Below are 27130 nucleotides of genomic sequence, written 5' to 3'. Positions count from 1 at the left end.
TTTAATCACAGCATGATGCTCGAAGCCTCCAAAAGTCCAAGTGTTTCCTTTCTTTCTTCTTTCGGGATTTTTTTTTTTTTTTTTTAAGCGTTACTTCACTGAGGCAGAGGGCTGCCTTTGAGTGACGTCACGAGTTTGAGCAGCAAGCTGCACAGGAGAAGGGAGGCTGGGTGAGTGACAGCCCAGCCTACTTTTTAATAGCTTTGTCATGTGACTGGGGACTGTAGTAAGACAGGTGCCTTCAGTTCACTCTCAGTAAGGGGCTGGTTGCCTGCATGAGTGTGTGCTCTGTGTCACTGTGAATTGGAGTTGAAAAAGCTTGACTGGCGTCATTCAGGAGCTGGATGGCGTGGGACATGTGCAACCAGGACTCTGTATGGAGTGACATCGAGGTGAGCTGGGACTGGGCTCGCTCGGCATTGCAGCCAGGACTGAAGCTTCCCTCGCGATGCAATTATTCCTGTAAGGGGGGAAGGGCTTGGGCGAGGAGAGGGAGATAGAAAAGTAGCCCAGGCAGGAGCTTTTGGGAGAGAATCTCAATCTTATCTTAACTCCAATAAGTTTGCTATTTTAAGGTGGCTCTGAGATGCCTTGAGCAAATCAAAGCTTAGCTGCTGTCATCAGTATCTGTTGCAGTTAGAAACTCTTTCCATGTGCCATTGGCTCTGTTTCTCCTCATATGCAATATTTATGCTCTAAGATATTGATATGAATCAGAAGCTGAAGTCTTTCCAGTGGTGTTTAGTGGCCTGGTTGGAAAAATGCCATTTCTATTTATAATAAGATGAAGATAAAAATATTAAAATGGATGTGCTCAAATATAGTCAGTTTTGACTGTAGTCTGGATTTTTTTTCCCCTCTCTCTGTTCATCAGACAGAGCACTCACAAAATCCTAAATAATCCTGGTGGGCTATTTTAGATTGCTTTTCCCACAGAACACGAAACCACGAAGCTGGTTCCTTTCACACTCCTATAGGTGGTTGAAAGATTTGGCGAGCAAATTAAAAACATATACCTTACCGTGCAAGGGTTTCCATTAGCGTCGGTGGCAGGGAAGCTAATGGTTAAATCTCGCTGTACCACGGAGAGCTGCCTGAAGCCGAGAGAGAATAGAGTTTATGCAGGACTGTGTGTGGAGCTGCTCGCTGCTTGTGTAAAAATAGACGGCAATACATCAATTCCACAGTCTCTGCCGGCTACAATTCATACAGGGGGAAAAAAAGCAAGCTGTTTCCTCGTCATCTCTGGAGTCTAGAGTGACTAGCAGGGGGACAGAGGACCTCGGCGTGTTTGCCTTCAACACAATGGAATGTTCTCGGAAAGTTTGGGCAACTTGGAAAACAAGCGAAACTTTCTGTGGACTCTGGTGAGATGGACCCGAATTGACTTGCACGGAGGATCTGAGCAGCGAACAATGAATCTGGCAGAGGACTGCGAGTGCTTCCTCTGGGTGGCTGGGGGCACGTAGGGTAAGGGGGAGGATCAAGTGCCACACGTGATTTGATTAAATAAGATGTCCATGTGGTGCCGCGATACACATCTAAAGTGAAAATAATTTGGCTGAGGCTGTCGGCGAATGCATTTTTCCTATCTAGCGAGGCATACCCTGGATTCTTAACTCTTTGCTGGGTTTGCAAATGTTGGCTCCGTGTGCCCTCTCTTTCCTTGGAAGGTCTATTTGCGGATTGTAATTGTTCTTCTCGTGTTGTGATTTCTCAGTAAGGCGGAATAGATATGGATAATTCATATGTCCTGTAGCTATTATGAGTCCGGGTTGCAAGTGGCTTCAAAGTCCTAATTGTCTTCCAGTAGCTGGAGCGTCCTGTCGGTGATCGCCTGGCTGGCTCTGGGTCTCAGCTGCTGTAGTTTCGTTTTTCCATCATGTATTATTCCTGATGCTGCTAGGAGTTGAATGAGGAACTAGATCATATGGAAATATGGAAGACTTCTTTTAATCATTGGAATTCTGGCAGTCATTTTCACATAAGCACCAGAAGCAGTTAGAACAGTGGCCTTTTAATTTTTTTCTTAAGGAGGTGAGGTCTCGGGCTAATCGTCCAGCCGTGGATTGAGTTGTTGGTCGGCTGAGACTGGCCAGTCGCCTCTCTGTTGCTCTGGAGGCAGCAGGCGGCCGGGAGCCCAGCCTTCGCGGCGGCAGCTCTGGGAATCACCTCCGCAGGTCTAAAATATTAGGAGCAGCAGGTAGCTGAGGCAGCTTTCGTTTTTGGAATCGTTAATGTTTGCTGTCATCCTAAAGCGTCGTGTGCCCTTTTGCACATAATGACAGGACAGCACATTGGTTAATAAAGGCCTATATCACTATAGCCACTCACTCTCCAGTGTTTCACAGTTTAATGAAGGTGATGTGCAACAAGGTTACTAAGATTGATAGAGACCATTCACATGACATGCACTCCACCAAGACTGTCATTCTTTACTGCCCCCCACCCCACCCCTTCCCTCTGTCTTGACTATTTTTTTTTAAGAAGTGAGATTCTTTTTTCATTAATATAATTAATACGGCCAAGTCCACTCTTTCTTCTCTCTCTCTTTAAAATTTACCATCAATGGCACAAAAATCTCCAAAAGGTTAATAGAGAATTATACTTAATTATAATGATTCATTATCATCAGTGCAGTTAAGCTAATTTATTGTCTGCTCCTTAACTAAGAGAAAAGTCTGTTGGGGTGAAATAGTGTACAATAATTAGCCTTTTGTGTTTAGTGACTGCTTTATCCTCTTAAATCTTATTATAAAATTAAGGCTACGCTTGTGAAATAGCTGTCATAGTTGCAAAGAACCAGTAGAATGTGTCTCTGTAATTGCAATAAAGCACACCTGTTACAGATGTATGGGGAAGCAGTAAATATCAGCATGTCAGATGAGGACAGTTACAGGGCTCGGACTGTTAAGTCTGGCATCATCCAAAGGCCAAATATAAATTAATAACAGGAACACTTGCTACCACTAATGTGTTTTAGATTATCAGGATAATGCCACATTCAGAAGCACTGATTTTATTAGCATGTCAACGTTGGCAAGAGCACATGCACATTTTTCAACCATAACAAAAGCAGAAACGAGAGAGAGGGAAGGAGGGAGACAGGAAAGGAGAGGAAAGAAATATGTGAATTACAGCATAGTCAAATACAAAACAATTGATCCAGTTTTTTCAACGGTTTTCAAAAGTTACTGAAAAATACATATTTCTGAAAGATTAAGGGGTGTTGAAGAAGCTAGGCCGAGTAAGGGCAGTTAAAGAGAGAGAGACAGCAAGAAGTTGTTCGCTAGTCGGTAGAACATTTCAGCATTCCAAAATGTGGTTTCCAAGTTATGCACTTCACAACAGGAACTTAAGCCAGATATAGAGATCCTACATTTTCTAACTCATTTTTATTTGTTGTTGTTTATGCTTTTTTTTTTTTTTTTTAAGATAAGGACCATCTCCCAATGAAATTCTAGTGGTTTTGCACCATCGAAAAAGTTATCCCCTTGTCTCTGAAGTGGTCGTGTGGTGGAGGAGTTAACACAGCGTGTTTGTGCGGGGATAAGCTGGGTGGGCAAGTATGGAGACTGGGAAGTGTTACACCCATAACGAAGCACGGACATTGTACCAGAACAAAACCTCCTCATCAGCCCAGCCTCCGCTTACTTATAAACCTGGTCAAGCATACCAATCTGTAACTTTGGGCTAACTCGGATAATAAAAAAGGAAAGACCCATAAAATGATAAGGGAAGAGTTTAGATGGAGAGGACTGCCCTTTCTTTGCATTGCCTTTGTGCCTGCAGTTTGGGAGCTCTCTGGGGCCTGGTGGTTTTAAGGAAAAACTACAGGGATGTTCAGGTTCCTCGCAGACTCCCCTTACCAACTGCTGACTCCATTACCCCGTACCTACTTCTCAGCATGGTGCTTATGATCACGCTGCTGCATATGACCCATGTATTGTAGCCCGCCAGGGATGACAGGGGTGCTTCAGAAAAAAAATCTGCATGAAACTTATTTTATTCAAAATCTAAGTGTCAAGCAGGATCTCCAGCTTCATGCCCAACTGCTGCCTGGATGTGAACACCTCCACAGCATCTCTCCTGACCTTGGAAGGTAGGGCCACGAGGGTGCCACTTCAGAGTGTGTTCCTGCTGATTTAGACACCTTGGCTTGCAGGTGGATAAAGTCCTTATAGCTTTGGCATCCCCAGGCCCCTGCAATAGGAAGTTTCTGCAGGGTTCTTCACGGTAGGCAGTGAGGAATCAGCAGTTAGATAGCCAATTCCAAGTTAGAAGACTACACCATTGGTAAGGAGGTCCACTTTCCTCAAAAGGCCTCAGTATGGGACAATTAAAAGACCACCTACCCCATGCAAGGAGGTGAAAGACTATGCCAATCTAAAACAGCCTTGAGGGGCCGGCCCAGTGGCGCAAGCGGTTAAGGGCGTGTGCTTTGCTGTGGCGGCCCGGGGTTCGCCGGTTCGGATCCTGGGCGCGCACCGACGCACTGCTTGTCGAGCCATGCTGTGGCGGCATCCCATATAAAGTAGAGGAAGATGGGCATGGATGTTAGCCCAGGGCTAGTCTTCCTCAGTAAAAAGAGGAGGATTGGCAGATGTTAGCTCAGGGCCAATCTTCCTCACACACACACACAAAAATAATAATAAAATAAAATAGCCTTGGTGACAAGCAGCCCAGCCACGGTATAGAATATTTTAAACCTCTCAATATATTGAAATTATTTTAAAATGCCAAAGAAAAATAGTTCTTTTGAATTCTCTTAGAGCATAGTTTAGGAACACGTTAAGTGATGAAAAAATATAGTTGTGGTGTGCTGTAGTGGTTTTTCTTTCCAGACATCAGGTGTTCCCAATCCTACACATACACACACACACACCAACACACATGACTTGCAAGTTATGCATAGTGAAAGATATAAAGATCATATAGGAAAAAATGTGATTTTTGTCCTTCATCTCAAGGAACTTGCTTTTGACCTGTTTGAGATGAAATTCAGAAGCTCGTGAAAAGTCAAGTAAGACTAAAAGATTTAAATAACAAATCAAGAGAACCAAGTTAAAAGACTTTGCATCATTAGTTGCTAGATGAAGTATATGGATTATAATGGTTAAAAGGAACGTAAATGGAGAAAGTTTTCCTAGTATAGTTCCTGTGTTCTATTTTTCATTTAGCGATTGTTTATTTCGTCTCTATTATGTGTGATGACAATTCCAAGCTAAAATCAAATTTGGACCTTTCTCTCAAAGGGATTATACTTTAAAAGTAGAGTGAAATTTGAGCCATCTCTGATGGCCTAGCAGTTAAAGTTCAGCGTGCTCCGCTTTGGTGGCCCGGGTTCGGTTCCCAAGTGTGGAACCACACCACTCATCTGTCAGTAACCATGCTGTGGCAGGGGCTCACATAGAAGAAACAGAAGAACTTACAACTATACACAACTATGCACTGGGGCTTTGTGGGCGGAAAGGAAGAAAAAAGGAGGAAGATTAGCAATAGATGTTAGCTTAGGGCGAATCTTCTCCTGCAAAAAAAAAAAAAAGTAGAGAGAAATTTTGCATATAGTAAACCAGAGGACAATTTGTGACTTGGTAACTGCTAACTATCAAAGAGGTGCAAACAAATCCAGTTGATTTCTGAAAAAAAGAAAAAAAATCAGGGAAGGCTTCCGTTTCTGAAAAATCGGGGAAGGCTTCATGGCATTTACCATGAAGAATTGAGGATAGAATTTTGGATAGAATGGATCAGGTGAAGTGTCCTTTGGAGGCAAAGTGAGTAAAAAAATTTAGGATGTTTTTTCTGGTGACTAAAACCCTGGAAACCAGCTTTGATAGTGTCGTTGAGTTAACCAGGCTTAATTCCCATCACATGCTATTGCAGTTTAATAAATTCCTGCAGTTAATGAAAGTTTTTTCCCCCCCTGCCTCCTGCAGTGTGCTGCTCTGGTTGGTGAAGACCAGCCTCTTTGCCCAGATCTTCCTGAACTTGACCTTTCCGAACTAGACGTGAACGACTTGGATACAGACAGCTTTCTGGGTGGACTCAAGTGGTGCAGTGACCAATCAGAAATAATATCCAATCAGTACAACAATGAGCCTTCAAACATATTTGAGGTAAGGACATCCCTTGGTGAAAATTAATTTCTCGTTGAACTTGGCTTAGGCCACACTAACATGATTATTGGCCTGAAACTGCAATGGATTCTTACTTTGCTGTCGTCAAAAGACTTTTTACCACAGTTAGGTACTTCTTATTTTGTGAAAAACAATGTTTGGAAAACCAATGATTTTCTTTTTTTTTTTCTTCAGAATTAAGGGGCTAGGAACCAGCAACAGAGTACGTTAAACTGTGTTGAAATACTAAGGGATTGTGAAAGAATTAGGGACAAAGAAGAACAAAAGTCTAAACCTGTTTATTCCTATTTCCCACAGAAAATGATGCCTAATATAAATTAGTATAAAATGTAAAAGAATGCATTTCTTTTTAACCAAGGAGTTAGATGTCTACCTTTATTTGTTTTACGAAGTAAGTGAGCAGTTATTATTATTATTATGTTTTTGATCATACCTCTGATTTCTCTATACTATGGAAACTTCTAAACCCAACTACTTTAATGTTTACTTATAAATTCGTCAAAATTCATTTACCTTTCGGTAATGAGAATTATCTTCTAGACTCTAGACTCTAATTATAAGCCTACCCTATAATAAAGAATGTTAATCTACTACTATTAAAGTGTTACTTTGAGAAAAGAAGTTCTTTCTCACAAGATCAGGACTCATTTACTTGAAAATAAATGGTTTCTTACAGGGACAAGCATGAAGTGAGTACTCTGTCAAATGAATTGAATAAAGATTGTCAAATCAAATAGTTTTCAATTTCACAACCAGCGCCATCATCATCATCTAACATTTTCTGCCCACTATGTGCCAAGCTCCACACAAAGCACAGTAAATGTATTTCTTATCCACCAGCAGAGACATTTCTTATACTTCAGTGTTATTTGGTTGAAATCTTGAGTCATTAAGAAAGCCAATTTTACAATATTTATTGAGTTTTTCCAGCACCCAGCACATAAAAGGCACTGAATAAATGTTTATTGAGTCATTAAGAAAACCAATTTTACAATATTTACTGTGTTTTTCCAGCACACAGAAGGTGTTGAATAAATGTTTGTTGAATAATGAGTGAATGATGACTATAGCAATGTTAATAACAATAATAGTAATAACAACAATGGCCAACATTTTGGAGCACTTGTCTTTACGTATGTCATCTCACTCATCCCTCAAAACAACCTATTATTTAGGTACTATTATTATCATTCTCATTTTACATAGGCAGACACTGAGTCTCAGGTTAAGTGATTTTCACCAAATCACACAGTTGACAAATAAAGAACTGAGACTTGAACCTCAAATTGATCTGAGTCCAAAGTCTATATCATTGATAAAAATAGAATAACAGTGAATTTAGGTGACAGCCATCCTTTACAAAGACATATCAAGCTGCTTCTTTGCTCAATATATTTAAAAATAGAACAGAATCTTTCCTTTCAGTGTTGGTTGACATGGGAGCGGGGAGAGCTGGTGAGCTGAGGTGGCTGTAGGTTCTGCCGATGGCTAAGATTTTACAATACGTCTGGAGCACTAAGTGGGTCTGAGAAGAGTGCCTAAGGTAGTGGAGTGAGGGCTGGAGAGAAGGAATGAGGTGGAGGAAACACTGGAGGTTTGTGGTTAGTTACACTTTCCCAGGCTTCTCAGCCGGGTCTTAGAAAGTTCATGTGAGGACTTGGCTGGTTAGAACTGGTAAATTGAACATTCCTCATTCAGTACACTTGTCAGGTTACAGGCCCATTTTAAGTCATGCTGCATTAAATAAACAGTACTTTAAAAAATGTCCATCTGTATAGACCTCTTATCTAAAAATCGGCTATTCCGTATTGGGTGAACGCCATGCATTTTGTAGATGATGGTTACGGAATAACTAACAGGCGGGGGGAGTTGGTGTGGTAGTCAATACCTCCCTGGTGGGCTTGTTTCAAAAGAGACAACTTTCTCCATGACCTTGTGCCCCCGTATTTCGTGTTGCAGCCTTTGCGTGAGGTACTTCTCATTTACACCTTCCGGAGTCTTGGTTCAGCAGCTAGTTAGTTACATATAGATGCTTAATCTACGCAAAGACACCGGTTTTGTTTCCCTATATAACTTTCTCCCACTGGTAGAATTGTTTTCAATGCTCTAAAACACGAGGTTCATTTAATTTAATCTCTCATTTGGTCATTTTAAACTAGTGACTCTCAACCAAAGGCAATTTTGTCCCCCAGGGGACATTTAGCAATGTCTGGAGATATGTTTGATTGTTAGGAGTAGGGGCAAAAGGATGCTACTGGCATTTAGAAGCTGGGAGACTGAGGACAGTTGCTAAATATCCTGTAAGGCACAGGACAGCCCCAGATGACAAAGAACTATTTGGCCCCCAATGACAATAGTGCTGAGGTTGAGAAACCTTGCTTTAAAAAAGTCCCTGAAATTCCCCTTTATAAAACACTAAAGTTGAATTGGTCAGCTTTTTGAGAGAAAATATAGTTAAGATACAGGATATGAAGACTCAGAAGCCATATAAAATTGTCGAGATGCCCAGGGCCTCGGGACTATATGTCAGGAATTCTCTTCGTGACAGACAGCAAAAGTGACTGTTTAGATAAGTCTCCGTATCAGTTTTCTCTGCTGTCACAAAACCCATTCTTCTTTGTCTATGCAAAGGCTAAGGACTTATGTGGCAACACTGTTAACAACCAGTGGCAGCTTCCTGAGCATTTGCATACAGCAAAGATGCCTCTACTCTTTGCCCTCTAGCGTTAAACTCAGACATTTTTTCTGTAAAGGAAAAAAAGTGTGTTTTGAGCATAGGTGGAATTCTAAAACTGTGTCTTTCCCTGTGAAGAAGGTCCAAATGCAGCAAAATAACCTTTGAATGGCCTCGGCTTTGTGTGGCTTCCACCGAAGCTGCATTTCCCTGAAGTCCTTTCCCAGAGCCTGTGCCTTTAAACCTCTCACAGTGGACTTTCACCCCTGCTCGCTTTCTTCCAGTTCTCAAAGCCCTGCCTCATCACATTTGTGAAGGCCTTGTACTTGAGCAAGCCAAATAGTCACGGTCTCTGCCACCTCTGATCTGCCAATAACAAACATCATTTACCTCAGATTCCCAGAATAAAATAAGGCACTGAGTCGTTAAAGACTTGCCCCTGACTCAAGTAGCACATGGATGATACCACTGGAAACTGGCCACTGGGTTTCTGAATTCTAATCAAAGCAGAAAGAAAGGAGTATTAAGAGCTACAGAAAGCATAGCAGAATGTTAAAACGTTGCGAGTAAATAGATATTTCTTCCTTTGGCCTCTTCCATACATTTTGAATCTAAGTTTAATTTTTATTGGACTTTAGAAGGAAAAAAAAAGAATGAAATCGAATGTCACAATTTGGGAAAGAGTGAATTCCTGAGTGGGAACAAGTTGGGCCAACACGCAATTGTACAGGTTGGTTGAATAACTGGACACACAAACAACGATCTTTGCACAACCTACGTTTGGATGTGTAAATGCAGGTGACCAGCTATGATTCAGAAGCCACTTAGGAAAACAAGACACAAGGCCTATAGGTGCAGCCTCCAGTGATTCTGATCCATGTGTCAGGAAAACAGGATGCTGTCCCTGGACGGGCTGGTAGCAAGATTTATGTTTCAGAATATTGCAACATAACTTCCTTCCCTCTTTGCCTTTGTGCATTGTTTGAAGGAGGAGAATAAAGGACTACTTTTACAACATGGCATTGTGTAAAGATGGGTGGCCAGGGGTTAGTTTAAAGAGCACATTGGCCCTTCTGGGTCACTGTGGGCCACCTTGTCTCTGCTTTATTTTAATATCTGCTTTAATGCCTCTGTGATACAACTGAATGGGCATCTTTCGTTCATTCATCTGTTACTTCTGAATGCAGCCACTTGGGGTTCTTTAGAACATGGAGAGTGAGAATGTAGTTGTCTCTAGGTCTTTACTTGTAATATATTCTGAGGCTGCCTCTGCTAATGGGGAGAGAAGGGCTCACAGCTGTAACCAGCATTCATGTTGGGTAATTATTGGAACTCTCAGTAAGTCTGATGCTCTGAAATTTTGCAGGAGAAAAAGGGGGGACTGGTTCCTGTTGTCTGTCTGCAAGGTGTCCTGCTATATATGTCCTGCCACCAAAGGAATGGTGGGTGGAAGCCTTCGAGAACACTTGATCATTCTGGTGGGAATATAGATGATTTTACAGTTCTTATTTTTTTTTTTTTTTTTGTGAGGAGATCAGCCCTGAGCTAACACCCGCCAATCCTCCTCTTTTTTTGCTGAGGAAGACGGCCCTGGGCCAACATCCGTGCCCATCTTCCTCCACTTTATATGGGACGCCGCCACAGCATGGCTTACCAAGCAGTGCGTCGGTGCGCGCCCGGGATCCGAACTAGCGAACCCCGGGCCGCCGCAGCGGAGCGCGTGCACCCAACCGCTTGCGCCACCGGGCCGGCCCCTACATTTCTTCTTTTGACTTTCCAGTTATGTTCTAAATTTTTCTAAAATGGGCATATATTGTACTTATCAAAAAGTTAAAAAAACAGATCTTGGCTATTCATAAGACAGTGAACATTTTGGGAGCAGGGAACCCGCTTATCTTGCTCACTAAAGTTTTTCTAGACATTTTCTTAGAAAACAGCAGAAAGTACTCAATAAATATTTGCAGCATAATGAATAAATTGACCATCGTGTATTTATTGATGGTGTGAACTGTTAGGTAACGTGAAGATTACATATAAAGCACAAAAGATACTTCCTAAAGAACTTTAAATCTAGTTTGGGAGGCCAAATGAAGAACTCTGAAACAATTAGCAAACAATGCAAGACTGTGTATACATATAGACGTATATATGTGTATGTTGATATGATTAGAAACTAGAAAACAGTGTAAGACCATGTATATTCATGTATACATGTACATGTATATTTATATACATAGGGTTATATATTATATATCTATTAGCAATTGGCAAATATTGCAAGACTGTATGTACGCGTATATACATACATATGTGTGTGTGAGTGTGTGTGTATCCTAGCTGAGAAGGGAATCAGCAAGAATAACATCACCAAGGCTAATAAGAGAATAAGAGTGCAGTGTTTTCATAGAAGGAGTATGGAGGTAAGGAGCTTGGTTTACTCCAAGTAAAATACATATTGATGGGAACACAGGAGTAGGAGAAGTAAGTTTGGATTTAGGGTGGGTACAAAATTATGGCAGACCATGAGAACCCAGTTGGAAGTGTTTAGAGTTTTCTTAGTAGGAATTAGGGTGCTATTGAAGATTTTTAGCAGGAGAGCGACGTAGTGGAGATGGTATTTAAGAGTGCTAGTTCTAAGAGTTGTAAGAGCTATGGACAAACGGCAAGTAGGGGAAATCTGACAGCAGGCCCTGCTGCATTCCAAACCCCATGTGAGGCAGGTGCAGGGAAGGGACAAGGTGACAGCAGAGGGGATGGTGTCCAGGGAACAAAGATTTGGAGCACCTTGAAGGAAAATTCCATCAGGTCTGATGAATATGAGTTAGGTTAGACAGGGAGGTGGCAAAGAATGCTAACTCAAAAATATTCCAATGAGAATCAGAACTTCATGGCAATCTTCCTGGTTAAGTTTCTCCTCACCTTTAGGAGCTGAAGTACTTTCTTAGACTTGTGAGTCATTTTACAAAGGGGCTCTCCATCTCCCTGCTGCCTCAGGGGCAGAACATATTTAACCCAATCCACAAATTTGCGTGGTGTCTGCTTTTTGTCACTTGTCTCCTTGGAGGAAATTCTGCAGCCTTCCATGGTAATGAATTCCTGCTTCTGACTGTGCCCGTGGTCAGACAGACTTTTCTATGAATGGCAAACCTCTTGGAATGTCAACAAAACAAACAGAGAAAAAAATGTATGTCAAAACAACCTCACCTTAATTTAATCATCAGGAGAATAAATTCTTCTTTGTTATGTGGAGAGACTGAATTAATTTACAATAATTGCTTCTTCAAGATTTTCAGAATTTCCAATTTGCAATCAATAAGTGTTTGTCATTTAAATTAAATTTACAGCCCACAACCAGATTTTTGCCACACTTGGTAATGACACTTACGGAGAACACAGACTTCAAGGAAGAAAATAATAGCCATTTAAGTGGGGAGATAATTGGCTGTAACATAAGAACATTGAAGAATGTTGAAACTCATGGAGACTTATGGAGTATTTTAAAAATTTATGCTGTACTTATCTTTGCATTTGTAGTCTACCACAAAATTCCAAATTCTAGGTATAAATCAGTTAGATGTTCATCTTGGAGAGTCACAAATCAGGACGCAACAATCTGACCCAGCCTGTGTGCTGATTTATTTTCAACTTCTACTGTCAGCTTATCTTGCAGGGAGACTAAATAGTGTTGTTCCTGTGTGTGTGTGTATGTGTGTGTGGTTGTGTGTGTGTGTTGTGCATCTACACACCTCAGTTAAAGACTATTTTAGACTTCTTGCCTTGATAACATCTGCCTTATCTTGGGAACATCTGGTTTGTCACCCTATTTCCTCCCTGCCATTATGCTGACCACTGGAAAAGTATGGCTCAGGAGTTCTGACCCACAGGGCTATGTCTTTTGGCATCAACCCCTACCCAATAAATAGTAAGTCACAGGATGCCAGTTACATGACCATCTTTCACCACCACTAACTTTCCTGGTGGTTGCTTTTGTTAATCTAAGTTGTGGTTACAAGAGATGAGGTTGGCTGCTGTTTTTCATGGAAGTCGATCCAGTTCTTAGCCATTTGCAATTTGGAAAGTGAGAATCTATATGTTTAATTAGGCACAATGATTGTAGAACGTACTATTTTGTGTTTTTTCAGTTAGAGACCAACTATTTCATGTCAGATACTCTGGGTATTCCAAGAAGGAGGTAAGCCATTTTACCGGCATATCTTAGGCTTTTCCCACCTCCTAGACTCTCAAGTGGGTCATTTAACTAAAAATTATTCCACCTGGATATTTTGGGGGCCAGAAAAGTGGATACCCACATTCACAAGGAGGAAAACTTGGAGAGGAATCAGGAAAAATTGGCTCATTGCCTCTTAGATTTACTTCAAAGATATTAGTCTAGGTTAAAGTAATCAAGATTCAGGATGCTGCGTTGGACAAACCATCTATTTGTATAGCAACTGTGTGTGCTTGTGTAGTAACCTTATACATATGCTGTGTCTATTTGTCCATGTCCCCCTATCTGTATGCAATGTCGTGGAAACACAGCCCAGCAGATGGCTCACCTCCGAATGAGATCAACACACAAAGCAGATAAAAAGATGAACCTTAAAGACCACATTGTTAAACGGAGAGCCAAATTGTTCTTTCACTGTTCCCTACTCCAGACTTCACCTTTTTAACAAGGTTAATTTGGCCCTATAATTATGTGCCTATTCTTTTAGCAATGAAAACTTTTATTGTGGGTTTTATAAAATGAATTGCCTGTGATATAAAACAATTTTGTAAGGACCATTTTTTTTTTCCTTCTTTAACCTCTCAGGTTACTTTCAAGATTGTGCTCTCTGACGTATAGTTTGAAAGCAAAGCAAGAAACTGTGTTTTACTGTAGCCTGCCAAAGATGCTGAATTACAAGTAGCTAGAATGGGAGCAAGGGAGAAGGGGAGAGATACACAATGAAATACACACTCTTATTCTTGGCAAGGGCAAAATTTTACAAAGATAAATGCCTTCTTGTCCGTTACAGCATTTGTCCCAAAACGATGATAGGAGATACTTTTGTGCCTCTTCTGTTTCAAAATGATTGAATCATTTGCATAGTTTCAGATTCTAAACACTAATACTTTGTAGACCTGCCCATCTCCATTACTACTGCAAGTTATTCATTCAAGGTTTGCCGCCAGATGGATTAATGAATTACCAGATCTTGTGTAAAATGACTTGGCCTGACTTTTAAACAACTACATTTTTTTTTTTTTTTTTTTGCCGGTCTTGTGATTGGTGTTAATGGCCTCTAGAGACTGAGCTCCTATAGAGGTTTTTGTGTTTTTTTTTTCCTCAGAAGTAGCTTCGTTAAGTATTTCCCCTACTCGCTCATTCTACCCCAAACTTCTGGTCAGAAGCAGTCAGTTCAAGGAAGTACAGGGAGGCTGATAGGGCAGGAAGGATGGAGGAGACTCTGTTGCCAAATTCTTGGTGGCTGGTGCCCTTCCCGGTGCCAAATCAGCATGATTTATCAGGGCCCTGCCTTCAGGACATCTGAGTTTAGAGTGAGTTCCTTGGTGTTCCTCACACAATATGCAGAGCTGGAGCTCTGAACTTTGAAGGAAAGCCTCAGAGCTATTTGCAAAGTACTGGTGCTTAGTGAATACTAAATTACATTTAGGAAATAGTCTACTGCGACCAGCTATACTTCATTTTTATTCTTGACACAGACACCTAAATCAGAGAACAGTAACATTTCAGAGATTATGGAAGCAGTTTGGGTATGTTCCAACACTATAATAGGATCAGAATTTTAAGGCCTTTTGTATTATTACCAATAGTCACTTAGTTTCCACTGCAGTGTACTTTGTAGGGAATTACAGCTTTTACTAAAAAGATTAAAATGCTATTATGCAAATGATTGCAGTATGTTATTATGTTTACAAATTAACATCCATGGCTCAACACACAAATTAGCTAACTATTCTATCTATGTTATTAAGGATTTAATAAAGTAACTGTTAATAAAAATGGGTAGCTTGGAAGACTTAATAGGAAACAATCATGATTTAACACAGAACTCAAGCATTGTGTTTAATGTTCTAGGTGATATAATGGTAAAATAAAGTTGAGCAGAGCACACAGAAGAACCGGAGCTGTGTCAACTGCAGGCTGCTTGTCTGAGATGCTGAGGAACATGAGCTATATAGCTTCAGGCTAAACATGTACAGTGGGCAACATATCAATAAATCTAAGCAAAGCACACAAACCATCTCCCGTTAATAAATATTTCATTGAAATGATAATTGCCCACAATTACGTGTTTGATATGTTCCATACGCACAGAGAATACTTACATTATTCTAAAATGGAGCTCACAGCAAATTTTACTATGGCAAATGGGATTTAGCTGCAGAATCTCGCCGTGTGATAAAAGAGGAGAAGGCTAGGTTCAGACTAAGATGGCTTTACAAACAGGCTGCAAATTGCTATTCCTGGCTGTTCATAAGAGATCATAAAAGCAAGGAGATAAGAACTGCCAAGGTCCCTGAGAAATGAATGTATGTGATTATGTTATCTTGTGGGTTGTATTTACTGGACAGATCGACAACACCTTCACTTTAGTGTGACAGGAAAAGTAGAAAGAGATGCAGATTTTCGAGAGCAAACTTTGTTAGAACGAGGAACTTCCGAAACACCATAATTAAAATGTTTCAAAAGAGATCCAGCCCCGTGGCTTAGCGGTTAAGTGCGCGCGCTCGGCTTCTGGCGGCCCAGGTTCGGATCCCGGGTGCGCACCAACACACTGCTTTTCCCGCCATGCTGAGGCCGCGTCCCACATACAGCAACTAGAAGGATGTGCAGCTATGACATGCAACTATCTACTGGGGCTTTGGGGGGAAAATAAATAAATAAAATCTTTAAAAAAAAAAAAAAAGAGATCCAGGTTTCCGGCCACTGAATCCTTTACTAGATCTTAAAACAAGAGCTAGGGGTGTTACTTAATATTAAGCAAACAAACAAACAAAAAGGAAACAAAAGAATTACTAGAATCCTGCAACAATTCGTATTTCAAATATTTTGGATTTATTTTTCTTAATAGTCAAATACAGATGTTGAAGACTTGTATGGAAACAGTCACCTTTTAAAGTCTACTTAAAAATAAGTAATTAAATGAAATAATAAATAAGCAGTTACCTTTTTAGGTCTACCTACAAGGGGCAGCTCACTTGAGCTTCTTAGCAGGAATATCTGGGTGTGCTTAAGAAACTATGAGCAGGGAAGCAACCGCAAACTTGGTCAGGGTTGGTGCCCTTGCATACAATACAAGCAATTTATTTTGTTCTGAACAGCACCTCTGTGGTTGGGAAAGTATTTATGCAAATTTTTGATATCTAGCTTTAGCAGGGCGCCTGGTTCCTTCATTTCCTTCCACATTTGGATAAACTGTGTTGTTCTTCACTCTTCCAAATTTGTCCTTGTGGAAGCGAACGCTTGCAAATTGGTTGAAGCTTGCTAAGAGAAAGAAAGAGGGAGGGAGAGAAGAGGAGGAAAAAACCCGACCAAAAACAGTTGTTGGGACAGCGTCTGATTTGATAGTTTGTGGTCTTTCCTGGTTCCCAGGCACCTGATCAAGAAAGTGGTACAATCCTGTTATGCAGGCATTCCGGAACCCTTGCCAACATTCACCTGACATGACCAAGGTTTAAAGTACTTGCTGTAACTTTACACAGTGTAGTGGAAATGTGTGCCTGTGTGTGTGCATACACATTCTTTATTTTTTAAGGAAAAGAAAGTGATGCTTGCCATAGAAGGGTGGTAAAATAATTAGTCCAGTAGACAAATGTCTTGGCCCACGTTTAAACAGAGCTTTAAGGACACAGTGTTCCCAACAGTCACATATCTAAATACAAACCAGTGTCAGCTGCCACGCAGACCAAAATGTAATAGCCTGTTTTCACATAGGTCATCGTCAATCCATTTTGGTCGCAGTCACACTGCACATCTGTTTCTGCACGCTGCAGCTTCTTAAGGTGGCATTTGGACTTCATAAGAACACAAACAACCAAGCTATAAATTGCCACTGCTGGAGTTATTTTGAATAAGTGTATACTGTTTCATATTTATAATGGTGAGGCTTCATAATATTCACAGTGAATATATAACACCGATCAGTTCAACAAGCATGAAATTGTATGTTGTCAACTTGTCACACAAATAGAGTCATATTCTGGCTTGCGATAATGTTGAACTAACGTTTTTTCTCCCCAGAATTGTCGAGAGGGTCACAAAAAAGTGGGGAGGTAGCACTTCCTTTGGATAGATAAACAGTCAGCGCTACTGTAAAGCTGATATTACTGTTGATGAGTTTCTTTTCTTCCCTCTCTCCAAAGTGCTTGCTTTTCTTGGGTGAATGCTAATTGACTAATCTGGTGTGTTTCTTCTGTCATCCAATGGTATTATTTTCAACCAGTGCTAGAGGGCTTTTTTTGGGTTGTGTATGTGTGAGTAGCTTTTTTTGTTTTCCTTTAAAACAGTTAAAAATTTTTTTTTCTATTCTTGTAGTGCAAATCAGTGCTAATTGTCATGAAATTCTCTAACAAACTCTGGCAAGGTTTCTTGTTGCATTTGTAACCCAGTTAACTCTTAATTCATTACCAGAGTACTGGGTAATAGTGAATGCTGGGCATTTTGGTCAAACTTTCGCACAATAGAGAATTTAGAGAGATGCAGAAAAGAACTTATTGAACCAAATGTGCGGTTACTGAAAGGAGAAAGGAAGAAAATGGAACGTACTCACCAGCAGCTAGAGAGCAATTGCAAAGACCCATTTCCACAGTAGCTGATATTCCTGCACCAGAGGCATGAGTAGAAACTGATGCCAAGTACTTTTTCACTTTGGAGAAATTCTTGGATGTGTTCAATCCTCCCCATCTTCCTTCAAATGGCCTGAAGACGGAAGGTATACCAGTCTGTAACTGCAATCATGTTCCTTTATCTGGTTAAGTTGCTAACTTGAAAACCTCAGGACAGTGCTTTAGAATGCAAATATTACCGAGGATTATTACTAACACTAATCTTTTCATGCCCTATCACTTGTAGTATGAGTGGTCATTATTTTCTCATATGAGAAATGACTTACCAGCCAAAACTCTTGGTCTCCAACTTTTGCAAGTTATCACATTTCTTCATTCTTCTGGATTTTAAAAGTTCCTCTGTTCTCTCACGGATTTATTTACCCAATCATGAAAAAAAAATTGTCAACCATTAGCATGCTCATCTCTTTGCCAATTTCTGGGGATATGGTGGTTAAGAGTACACGCCGTCTGTGTGCCATAAAGTGCATAGCTAGTAATGAAGACAGGTCTTTAAAATCCATGGAGATAAGCTCTCTGATAGAGGAAGCAAAGCGAGGACTTTCTCCACCTGCCTGTTATCCTGCTCATCGCTAACAGATAAATCCTGCCCTTCTCTGGACTGGTGCACTTATCGTCTTCAGAAATGCCTTCACCTCGAAATGGAATTTTGCTGGCAAGTATTTCTTCTAGCTATTGGGGCAGTCTATACCAAACCAAGAGCCCAGGAATAGGGTCGCACAAATACAGGGCAGGGGGACAGAATATTTGAAATCAGGAGACCTGGAATTTATGGTGTCCTACACATAGTGTATTGAGAAAAACAGCAGTTTGCTCATTGGAATTGCTGAGGGAAGACAACAGGAGGCCAACCTAAGGGAAGAGAGCAAGGCTGTCAGCAGAAAGTTCTTTAACCCATGTGCAAGGCTGACGTGACTGGAATATTGCACCCCTGGCAATGTATTTGGGGCTCCTTTGGACGAAAACCATTTTGTACCATTTTAGGCCTGTTGACCTTTCTTTCTGAGAATGATATTTCAGTGGAGCTGGAAGGGCTGACATGGTTTTTGCCTATATGCGACATCCTGAATCTGTGGCTTTTCTGTCTCTTGGAGCCTTCTTCTCATTGTGTCCTGCGATGGTCCTACACAAGGACTGTCCTGTTCTTTGAATGAGGCATGCACGGGGAAGAATGCTACCTATCCCTTTCCTCCTCTTTCTGGAGGTACCAAGCATTATACCTCTACTGAACCTTATTCAGTTTAATCTCTTTCATCTTCCTGTAATACTCCGGCTTAAATATCTTCTCCCCAGTCCTTTCGGAGAAGTTTATTTCTGCTTTTGAATGGTGCTTACATAGGGAAAAAAGTGCCTCTATTATAGGCATGCCCTTGGTTTTTCCATGGACTCTTGGCCTAAGGACATAAGCTTCCCCGGGGTGCCTTCTCATTTGTTCAGACGTGAAGTTGGAGCTTCTGTATTCCAGACATAGTTCTCCTGGGTGTCCACGGATCCTCGCCAGCTCAGATTCTGTCCAGAAATGTTCTCATGTCAGGATCCTCTTGTGTCTTGCCAGCACATGCTTAGCGGGGACACCCTGCTCTCCTCTGAGCTGCATGCATCAGCATGGCTTTTTCTTTCCAGCAGTGCTGCGTGATGGACAGGCTCATCTCCTGTTCCCACTGGAGAAGAGTCTGGGCAAATGCCTGAGCATTTGAACACAGTGATGCTGCACGGGATAAGTGACTTCTTTCCACTGCTGGTCCCCAATTCCAGGGCTCTGCGTGTGGCAGATTTGAGAGTTACATTAGATCACAATACCACTTTCTAGCTCCTTTAATCCTATCACTCGGCAATCGCAGCAATGTAGCTGAGGTGGCTGCCCCTGTCTTAAAGGAATTTGTGTCAGTTTCTCCTGGGACAAATCTAGTCTGGACTGCTTTGCAATATTTGTTCCAACTGAAAATTTTGACAAAGACGTTCTGTCCACACAGAGCCAAAAATTCTTCTGTGTTTAGATGCATTTGGAGGTAACTGAATGTTGCCTGGTCTTGACAGATAACTAAGTTTGGTGATCCACATAGCATGATCCATGCCCCATTTAATTTGTCTTTGAACGGCAAATGTGTTTCTTCTCTGAGTCAGCAAAAGGCATGATACCCTGCTGCAGTATTGTGTGACCTCCTGCTGCTTCTGTGGCTCAGAAAAACAAAACTCTGATCCTACTTTCGCCTTTAGTTGCTGTTTTATTTTTATTTCCAGCTACATGTTTTATAGCGGAAAGAGAAGATGTATGTTCCATAGATATGATGCATTTATACTTCATCACAATGGTTATTTTTATAATTCATATTAGTAGACGTCGTTTCTCTGGCCGTTATTAACTTAGTATTGTTAATCGTCTGAAATATAGCCGAGAAGCACACCATTTGTAAAACTGCCTTTGAGAAGCCAAACCAGGTGCAGGAAAATTGGACTCCCAGACTTAACGCATTTTATACCCAGATAAGCTTCTCCAGCCGCCACTTACCACTTGCTTCCTTTTATTTTACTTATAATTTCAACCAATCTAGTTGTCTGTTTTCCAGCATGGGAGATTAGAAGAAATGATTTAGAAAGTTAACGAGCTGGTAGAGGCAAGCAGATCATATCGAATCTAGGGGTAAGAACTGACCAAAAGAGATGGGACTAAAAAGTACAAAAAGGAGACAAAGACTCAAAATATGGCTGTCTGGGGCCATTTAGTTTGAGGGCAAATAGCCCTGTATTTCTCAGGGCTGTATTTCTAAATATCTCCCTAAAATCATTTTGCAATATCACACAAGGCCACAAAAACCAATTCTCATAATGTTTAAGATGGGGGAAATATGTAAATGATTTTGAAATCTCTCCATTGAATGTTTTAATAAAAAATTGGCTGCTTAAGCAAGGCAACTTCTTGATTCATCTGCTCTAGTGCCTGTGTGGGTTAATGCCTGATGATGAGAGATAAATGAGTGTATATACAAACACACATACGTATTTTTAGATCTAAATGATTTTCATGGAGTCTTGCTATCATCCTGTAAGTCTTTTCCATGTTGCAGTGCTAAACAAGAGAATGCTGCATGAAATGTTGAACTTCATTGTATGATCTGTCAGATTACTTTCTCCCTTAAAAAATACAACAGTTAAAATTTCCTCCGATGAAGAGACTTATCAATAGTAAAGCTCTTTAGCCAAAGGGCCATTGGTCAAGACAAATACAGCTCAGCAGAGTTACCCTTAAATAAGTAATTACCCATATTACTTTAGAATGAAATTACCTATGGTTCCCCATTCATTGCTTTCCATCCTTATCCTGCCCAGTCCCCAAATAAACCACCACCCCAACAATGCATACTCCATGTGTGTCCATTCTTTGGAAGCACACTAATTGTAATATTGGTACTAGGAGTAATTCTTTCCTTTTTTCCCATTTTGTTTGGAGATACTTAGAAATACATCACCAACCTTAGGGCTTGCAAAACAATCACTAAAATGTGCTGCTTGGTTTTGAATAAAGGATTTCAGATAATGTACAGGACTCAGTTCCCTAAATCTAATTTCTGTCTAGAAACCCAAGGAATGCTAAAACTATGTCTTTTTTATCCAAACTCTCTCATGCAGCTCTGTCACCTTTCACCTGAGGGGAGAGAATGGCAGCTTGGGTTTCTCTATATGGACCCTGAGCTTTGGTTAGGCCACAACCCCTCATTCATATTCAAACTTTGGCAATTTCAAAGATTGCTGTCCTCCATGACTACTGTAAGCAATGCAGAAACCTGGTACTTTCTCACGCTTATCCTTTGTATGAAGGCATTTGTGTTTCTCTTCATGTCCCTTTCAGGAGTAATTCTTCCCTTGTTCAATTTGTCCCTTTCTCTTTATGGCTGTCATAATAGTCCCTGATACAGTCAGGCAGCGATGACCCTGTCCATCACTCACCTGCAAGCTATTCTTGAACCAGTGGATGGTCCCTTAGTGACCAGATTAATTGTGCCAGTGGTAGGCCTTTCCATCTGACCTTTCATCCGGTAGCATAAAAGCTGATTCCAGGCTGTGTGCAAGGCTGGCTGCCCTGCCATCTCAGTGTCCTCCATGGAACCAAGCAGTGGAAAGGAGAGTATCAATGCAAATTAAGTGCTGAGGCAGGGATAGAATACGGTGTGCAGTTGGGGATTGTCAGAAATTAAATCTGTCCTCCTTTGAGTGCCAGTGGAAATATGTCTCAAGGAGTGAGAGTCCAAAGGAAATTTTTCGTAGACACCATATCCATAAACTGTACTCTAACAATGTGCTATTCTCGAGGCTGATTGTTTTGGTCTATGTTAGTTGAATGCTTTACCAGGCAAAGGATAAACTATTAAGTCCCTAATTTTAGAAAAGTATTTGTGGCCCTCTTTGGCATAAAATGAGTTTTTATTGTCACATGTGCAAAAGAGCATCTTTTCCATTTGTTAAGGCCTCTAAATTGTGACTGTATTTGTCAAGATGATAGCTTTCTGGCACTGTCCCTCAAGCTATATTATAAATTGCATGAGGGAAAGGATGTGCCTTAAGCTGATGCCTCATCATCTTCTCAGTGCCCAGCACAAAGCTATGCACATATGGAACTGTATCTCTGATGTCTGTTAATGGATGGATTTACAGTGGTTCTACTGAATTCAGGGGGAGAGAGAGAGAGAGAGAATTAAATGACCTTCCCAGCCATTCAGACCAATCATGCTAAAAATAAGACATATCAAAGATCTGAGAGCATGTTCTCCAAGAGATGATTTGTAAACAGAGCCAACAGTGACAGCAGTATGTTGTGTGCCTGCCAGAGTGGCTGTGAACTTACCTTCTAACTCACTGAGAAGACTTGCTGCTGATATTAAGATATATGGGTGGTTTTAATAGCAGTTGTGAGACATGTGGCTGTGTTAAGCCAGTGTGAGTTGGTGCATAAAAGCACTACTGTATGTCTGTAATGGACATTGAGCATTTGTTCCTCTCTCCTGCAGAAGAGGGAACGTTTCTCACACTCAATGAAGAGCTACAGAATAGATACTTTTACAGGGTTCCAGAGCATCACAGTAACTCTGCCTCTGTACTGGGAACCAGCTGTTATCTGGGATCTCATGAAAATGCATGGCCACAGGTTTCCAACGTGCTGTTCCTAACACTGTGCCCATATTTCCTGGCCTGTTTTAACTCTCTCAGTGGATCCAGACTTCAGACTTTTGCAAATATTTTGTTGTTGTTGTAGATTCCTTGTCAAAAATTGCAGAAAAGAATTTACCTCTTGTGGAAAGGTGATTTCATGATTGAACAAGTTTACTGTGCTATCGTTGTCTAGCAGTTACCTGATATCTTGGAAGAATCAAGAACAGAAGGTAGAAAGAAATGGTGAGATGATGAAGGACGGCTGATTTCCCAAGGCGTTTGCACTTTTCAGAAGTTGTGAATGTTTTTGGCCTTGCTTTCATTTATAGGCTGTGATCGTGGAAACTATGGTGCAAAAATAGAGACAGGATCCCCTTAGCCTGAATTTCTTACTGGTTTCTGTAAAGCAATTGAATTCCTGGTCATCTTTGCTATTTTAGCAAAGGTCGTGGTGAGCTGTCTTTGTTGAAGGGAACAGTTTACCCAGCCCAGGACTTTAGGCTGACTCATGTGTTATAATTCAGTATGCTGTTATACACAATGCCTCTAACACAGGAACTAATTTCATTCATTCTTAACTTGACCCATTTATCAACTATTTAAGAGCACCACCTATGTGCCAAGCACTAATAGGTACTCAAAATACAAAGATGTATTATGTACATAATACTTAATACACAGGACGTGGTTGTCTAGTGAAAAAGACAGACTTAAATGATTAATTAAAAGATAATGGTGTGAATTCGGTGGTAAAGTTAGAAATGAAGTGCCATGAAGACACCAACAGAGGAGTAAAAATGTCTACTGAAACGGTAAGAAAAAACGAAAATTGGTAATTGTTGGTAGATTATTTACTTGAGAGACTTTACCACATCATCAGAAGTTAAACATACTCTTACTTATTTACAAAATGTGGTAAACTGCATGTCTCACCTCTTAGGTGGGAAACAGAATGGTGAAGAAAAGAGATGCACGTCGTAGGCTCTTAATAACATTTTCTGATGAATTTGCCTTCTAATAAGTCCTGTCTACATTGTATTGGGCAATCCAACAGTCCATTAGGTTTTAACAAAAGCAGCAGAACCGAATAAGAAGAATTCCTTAGTCAGGCACCCTGGGCGGTGTCTCTGAGAGCAAACGTGACAGACAGAATCAGAAATGAATTAAATAGTCAGCTACAGCAAGCCAAACTTAAAAACAGCCCTGAAATGACCAAAAATGGAAACATATTACAGTTATCTGCATTCACAGTACAGAACGAGTTTGGTCGTATTTAAGATAATTCTCTAGTGCCGGCTATTTTTAGCCTGAGGGTGCGCTCCTCTAAGAGCCTTTAGGCATTGCATCCCTTTAACCGGGCCTAACAAGCGAAGCCAATAAGTCGTCTGATTTTCCTCGCGGGTCCGGGAGGAAGAGAGACAGCTGAAACAAACCATTTGCAGGGAAAATGTTCGGCCTATCTTGTATTAAGAGCTTTTTCCATATAGATTTTTAAAACATCCCAATATTAAGTGTTGCCTGTCAGAGACCAAAATGTCAAGCTTTGCTGTTTTGAAATTGTAGGCTCGTGGTTATAAAAAGAGGATTTTATAGGCCTAGTCTAATGGAAATAAACATTACTCCATTACCTTCAGTAAAACCAAATCTTTACAGTTCAAGCTATCATTATTAATGTCTATGAGAAGCAAGAAACATTTCCAGGGGGTTTATTTGTTTTTTTCAGGCAAAGAGAGACCGGCGAGCTGTACCATAGCAAATGAAAGTTTTCTTAAAGCTTTCTCCTCAGTGACTTTGCAGTGTGTAATTTAAAAGCAGAAAGCAAAGAAAATGCAGTTTTAAAACACCAGGCTGGCTATTCCTGGTATCTTTCTTTCTTACATATTAACGACCCTGTGTGAGACTATTGCTCTGTCGATTCTTGTCTGTCTGTCTCTATATAGTTTATACAAACAACTTTATCAGCTCTTTATTGTTCACAAGCTTCTTCTTAGTGTATGTGTGTCTGTGTGTGTCTGGAGGCATAGGTGGGAGCTGTCTCAGTTTAAATCAGGTAACCACATGTGGATTACAACACTTAACAATGCATTGTCTCCTACTAAGTTCATCAGATACAATGCTGCTAATCATCAAGGTTTAAGATTATTCCAAGGTTGACCAATTTACTGAAATTCAGAAGACTGAATTTGCCAATTCAGTATGGGGTAGATTTTAGCCACAGATCCTACCTCAAGCAATCGTGCGCCAGGTATTTATTGAGCTCATATTATATGCAAGGTGTAATGCCAGGTGCAGTGAGGGGTACAAAGGTATTTCAAGCCGGACCTCAGTCCTCAAGGAGACTTGTCACTGAATTGCAGAAATAAGACATCCATGCCCACAGAATGGCAGTCAGAAAAGTTTAGGACATTTATAGAGATCCTGCTATGTCCCAGACACCATACCCAGACCGTCTCTCTGTCAGGGTGACTCTACCTCAGTTACCAGCCTTCTGATAAACATTTTATTGGGCCCCTGCTAAGTGCTGATCACTACCCTTGGTTCTGCATGGTTTCTGTCTTCCCACAAATTTGGAATTTAGGAGTTAGTATTTAACCAGAACTCAAATTTCCTGGTTCCCACTGCTTCTCCTCAATGTCAGGAGGATGGAGTGGTATTTTCTATCAGGAAGCCTCAGAAACACTGGCCAGTCATTTAGCTATCTCTGAGGATATATTTGCTTTATTGAGATGCTCTATTGACTGTTAAATGGCCAAATGGTGCCTATTTCTGCGGAGAACTGGTAGGATATAGGCCTTCGTCGCCCTGCAGTTGCAGTCTGCTGCCAATGAGGTGTTTGCCCCTTTGCAAGCTCGCTCCTGATCTTTAGTCCCCTTTAAGGCCGGCTGTTAATCTTTAGCACAGGCTGACTCTGCAACACAGCGCATACCAAGTTGCCTAATTTCTTGTTTGTGTGCTCCCAGGGAGCAGAAACCAGTTTGCTGTTTTTCCCCCAAACCACAAGCCTTGGGGTCACTACCTCTGTCTCTCTGTCCTTTGTTCTCCACATTCAGTCTGTTGCTAAAGACTTCCTTCTCGTTCTTAGGTGAGTGTTCACCATCTTCCTCCATCATTTCTTGTTCACTCTCACTCCTTATACTTAGGTGATCACAGCCTCCTTTACTGCTTCCCTCCTCCCTTTGTCAGTGTTGTTCCCGCTACCTCTGAACATATCTTATCTTGCACATGCCATACTTGATTATCAACCCAACCATTATTTTTCAGCTTTTGCTGTGTGCCTAGAGCTTTGCCGGAAACTATGGTAAGTATCAAAGAAGTATGTGGACTTCAGAAATGATCTTCCTTTGGGAATGCACATCTTTATGAGGAGACAAGACCTGCCCATGTGACACAATCAGACAATGGGGTCAAATGTGGATGGTCACTCAACAAAGTCCTATTCTAGGCACCAAGTGGCAAAAAGAATCAGTGATCCTGCGCGTTTTCAATTTTCATTAAAAACTACCTGTCCCATATAGAAATATGTGTTCATTGGCATGATATTAGCTAACTTACTCTAAGAGTTTTAGAGGTGGAAAGAGATCCATAAGACCTGTGGGGGAAGAGGGAAGCCAGGCTGGTGGAGGCAGCATCTGAAATAGATCTTCAAGGTGGAGAGAGATTTCCATCAGCAGAGAGGAATGGGAAATATTTAAGACATCAGCTTTCATTGAATTATTTACTTAACACATACTTATTCATCACCTACCACCTAGATTTATGTTAGGTGTTGGCATAACAAACTGGATAGGACAGAGACAGTGGTATGAGCAAAGTCAGAGTGGTGGCAAAGCCCAAGGGATGATTGGGAAATAAGGACTCATCTAATTGGGCAGAAGAGAAAGTCGATACAATCGAATAGAGTCTTAAGATTGTACCAAATTAATATGAGGAGAGATTTAGTCTAGCAATAGGGAAACTGAGGCCCAGGCATGTTAAGGGACTTGCATAAGAGATATCAGTGTTAAGTCAGGACAAGCAGGAAGAAGGCAGATTCTAGGGTTTGTTATCATAAAGAAGGATTATTTTGACGGAGATTGCAGGCACGGGCACAGTGAGGAAGCTGTTGTGGTTTGCAAGCTCAAGGTAATAGGGCTTGAATTAGGGGGTGATGGTGACAATAAAAGGAAGGGATGGATGTGGGAGACTGTGAAGAGAGAATCGATAAAGATCTTTATCACATAAAGTGATAGGTTCGATGCTGCCGTGAGAGAAAAGGGAGGAAAAATGACTGTGGTTTCAAGCCTGGGTGATTTGGAGAATTTGGGATCAGTTAAGGAAAATA

General features: G+C 40.9%; 1 protein-coding gene across 1 annotated transcript in view; it reads left to right on the top strand.

The window, feature by feature from the left end:
* The first annotated feature begins 293 nt into the window (after nt 1-293).
* The window catches only part of PPARGC1A (PPARG coactivator 1 alpha), a 94070-nt gene continuing 67233 nt past the window's right edge, over nt 294-27130 (top strand). The window contains exons 1-2 of the mRNA XM_058546819.1: nt 294-392; nt 5937-6116. Coding sequence (XP_058402802.1) covers nt 345-392; nt 5937-6116 — 228 coding nt within the window. The 5' untranslated portion in view covers nt 294-344. The remainder of the gene's footprint in view (nt 393-5936; nt 6117-27130) is intronic.

Source organism: Diceros bicornis, chromosome 8, assembly GCF_020826845.1.
Source record: "Diceros bicornis minor isolate mBicDic1 chromosome 8, mDicBic1.mat.cur, whole genome shotgun sequence".
Taxonomy (NCBI): Eukaryota; Metazoa; Chordata; class Mammalia; order Perissodactyla; family Rhinocerotidae; genus Diceros; species Diceros bicornis.
This window is presented reverse-complemented; position numbering and strand designations above follow the sequence as displayed.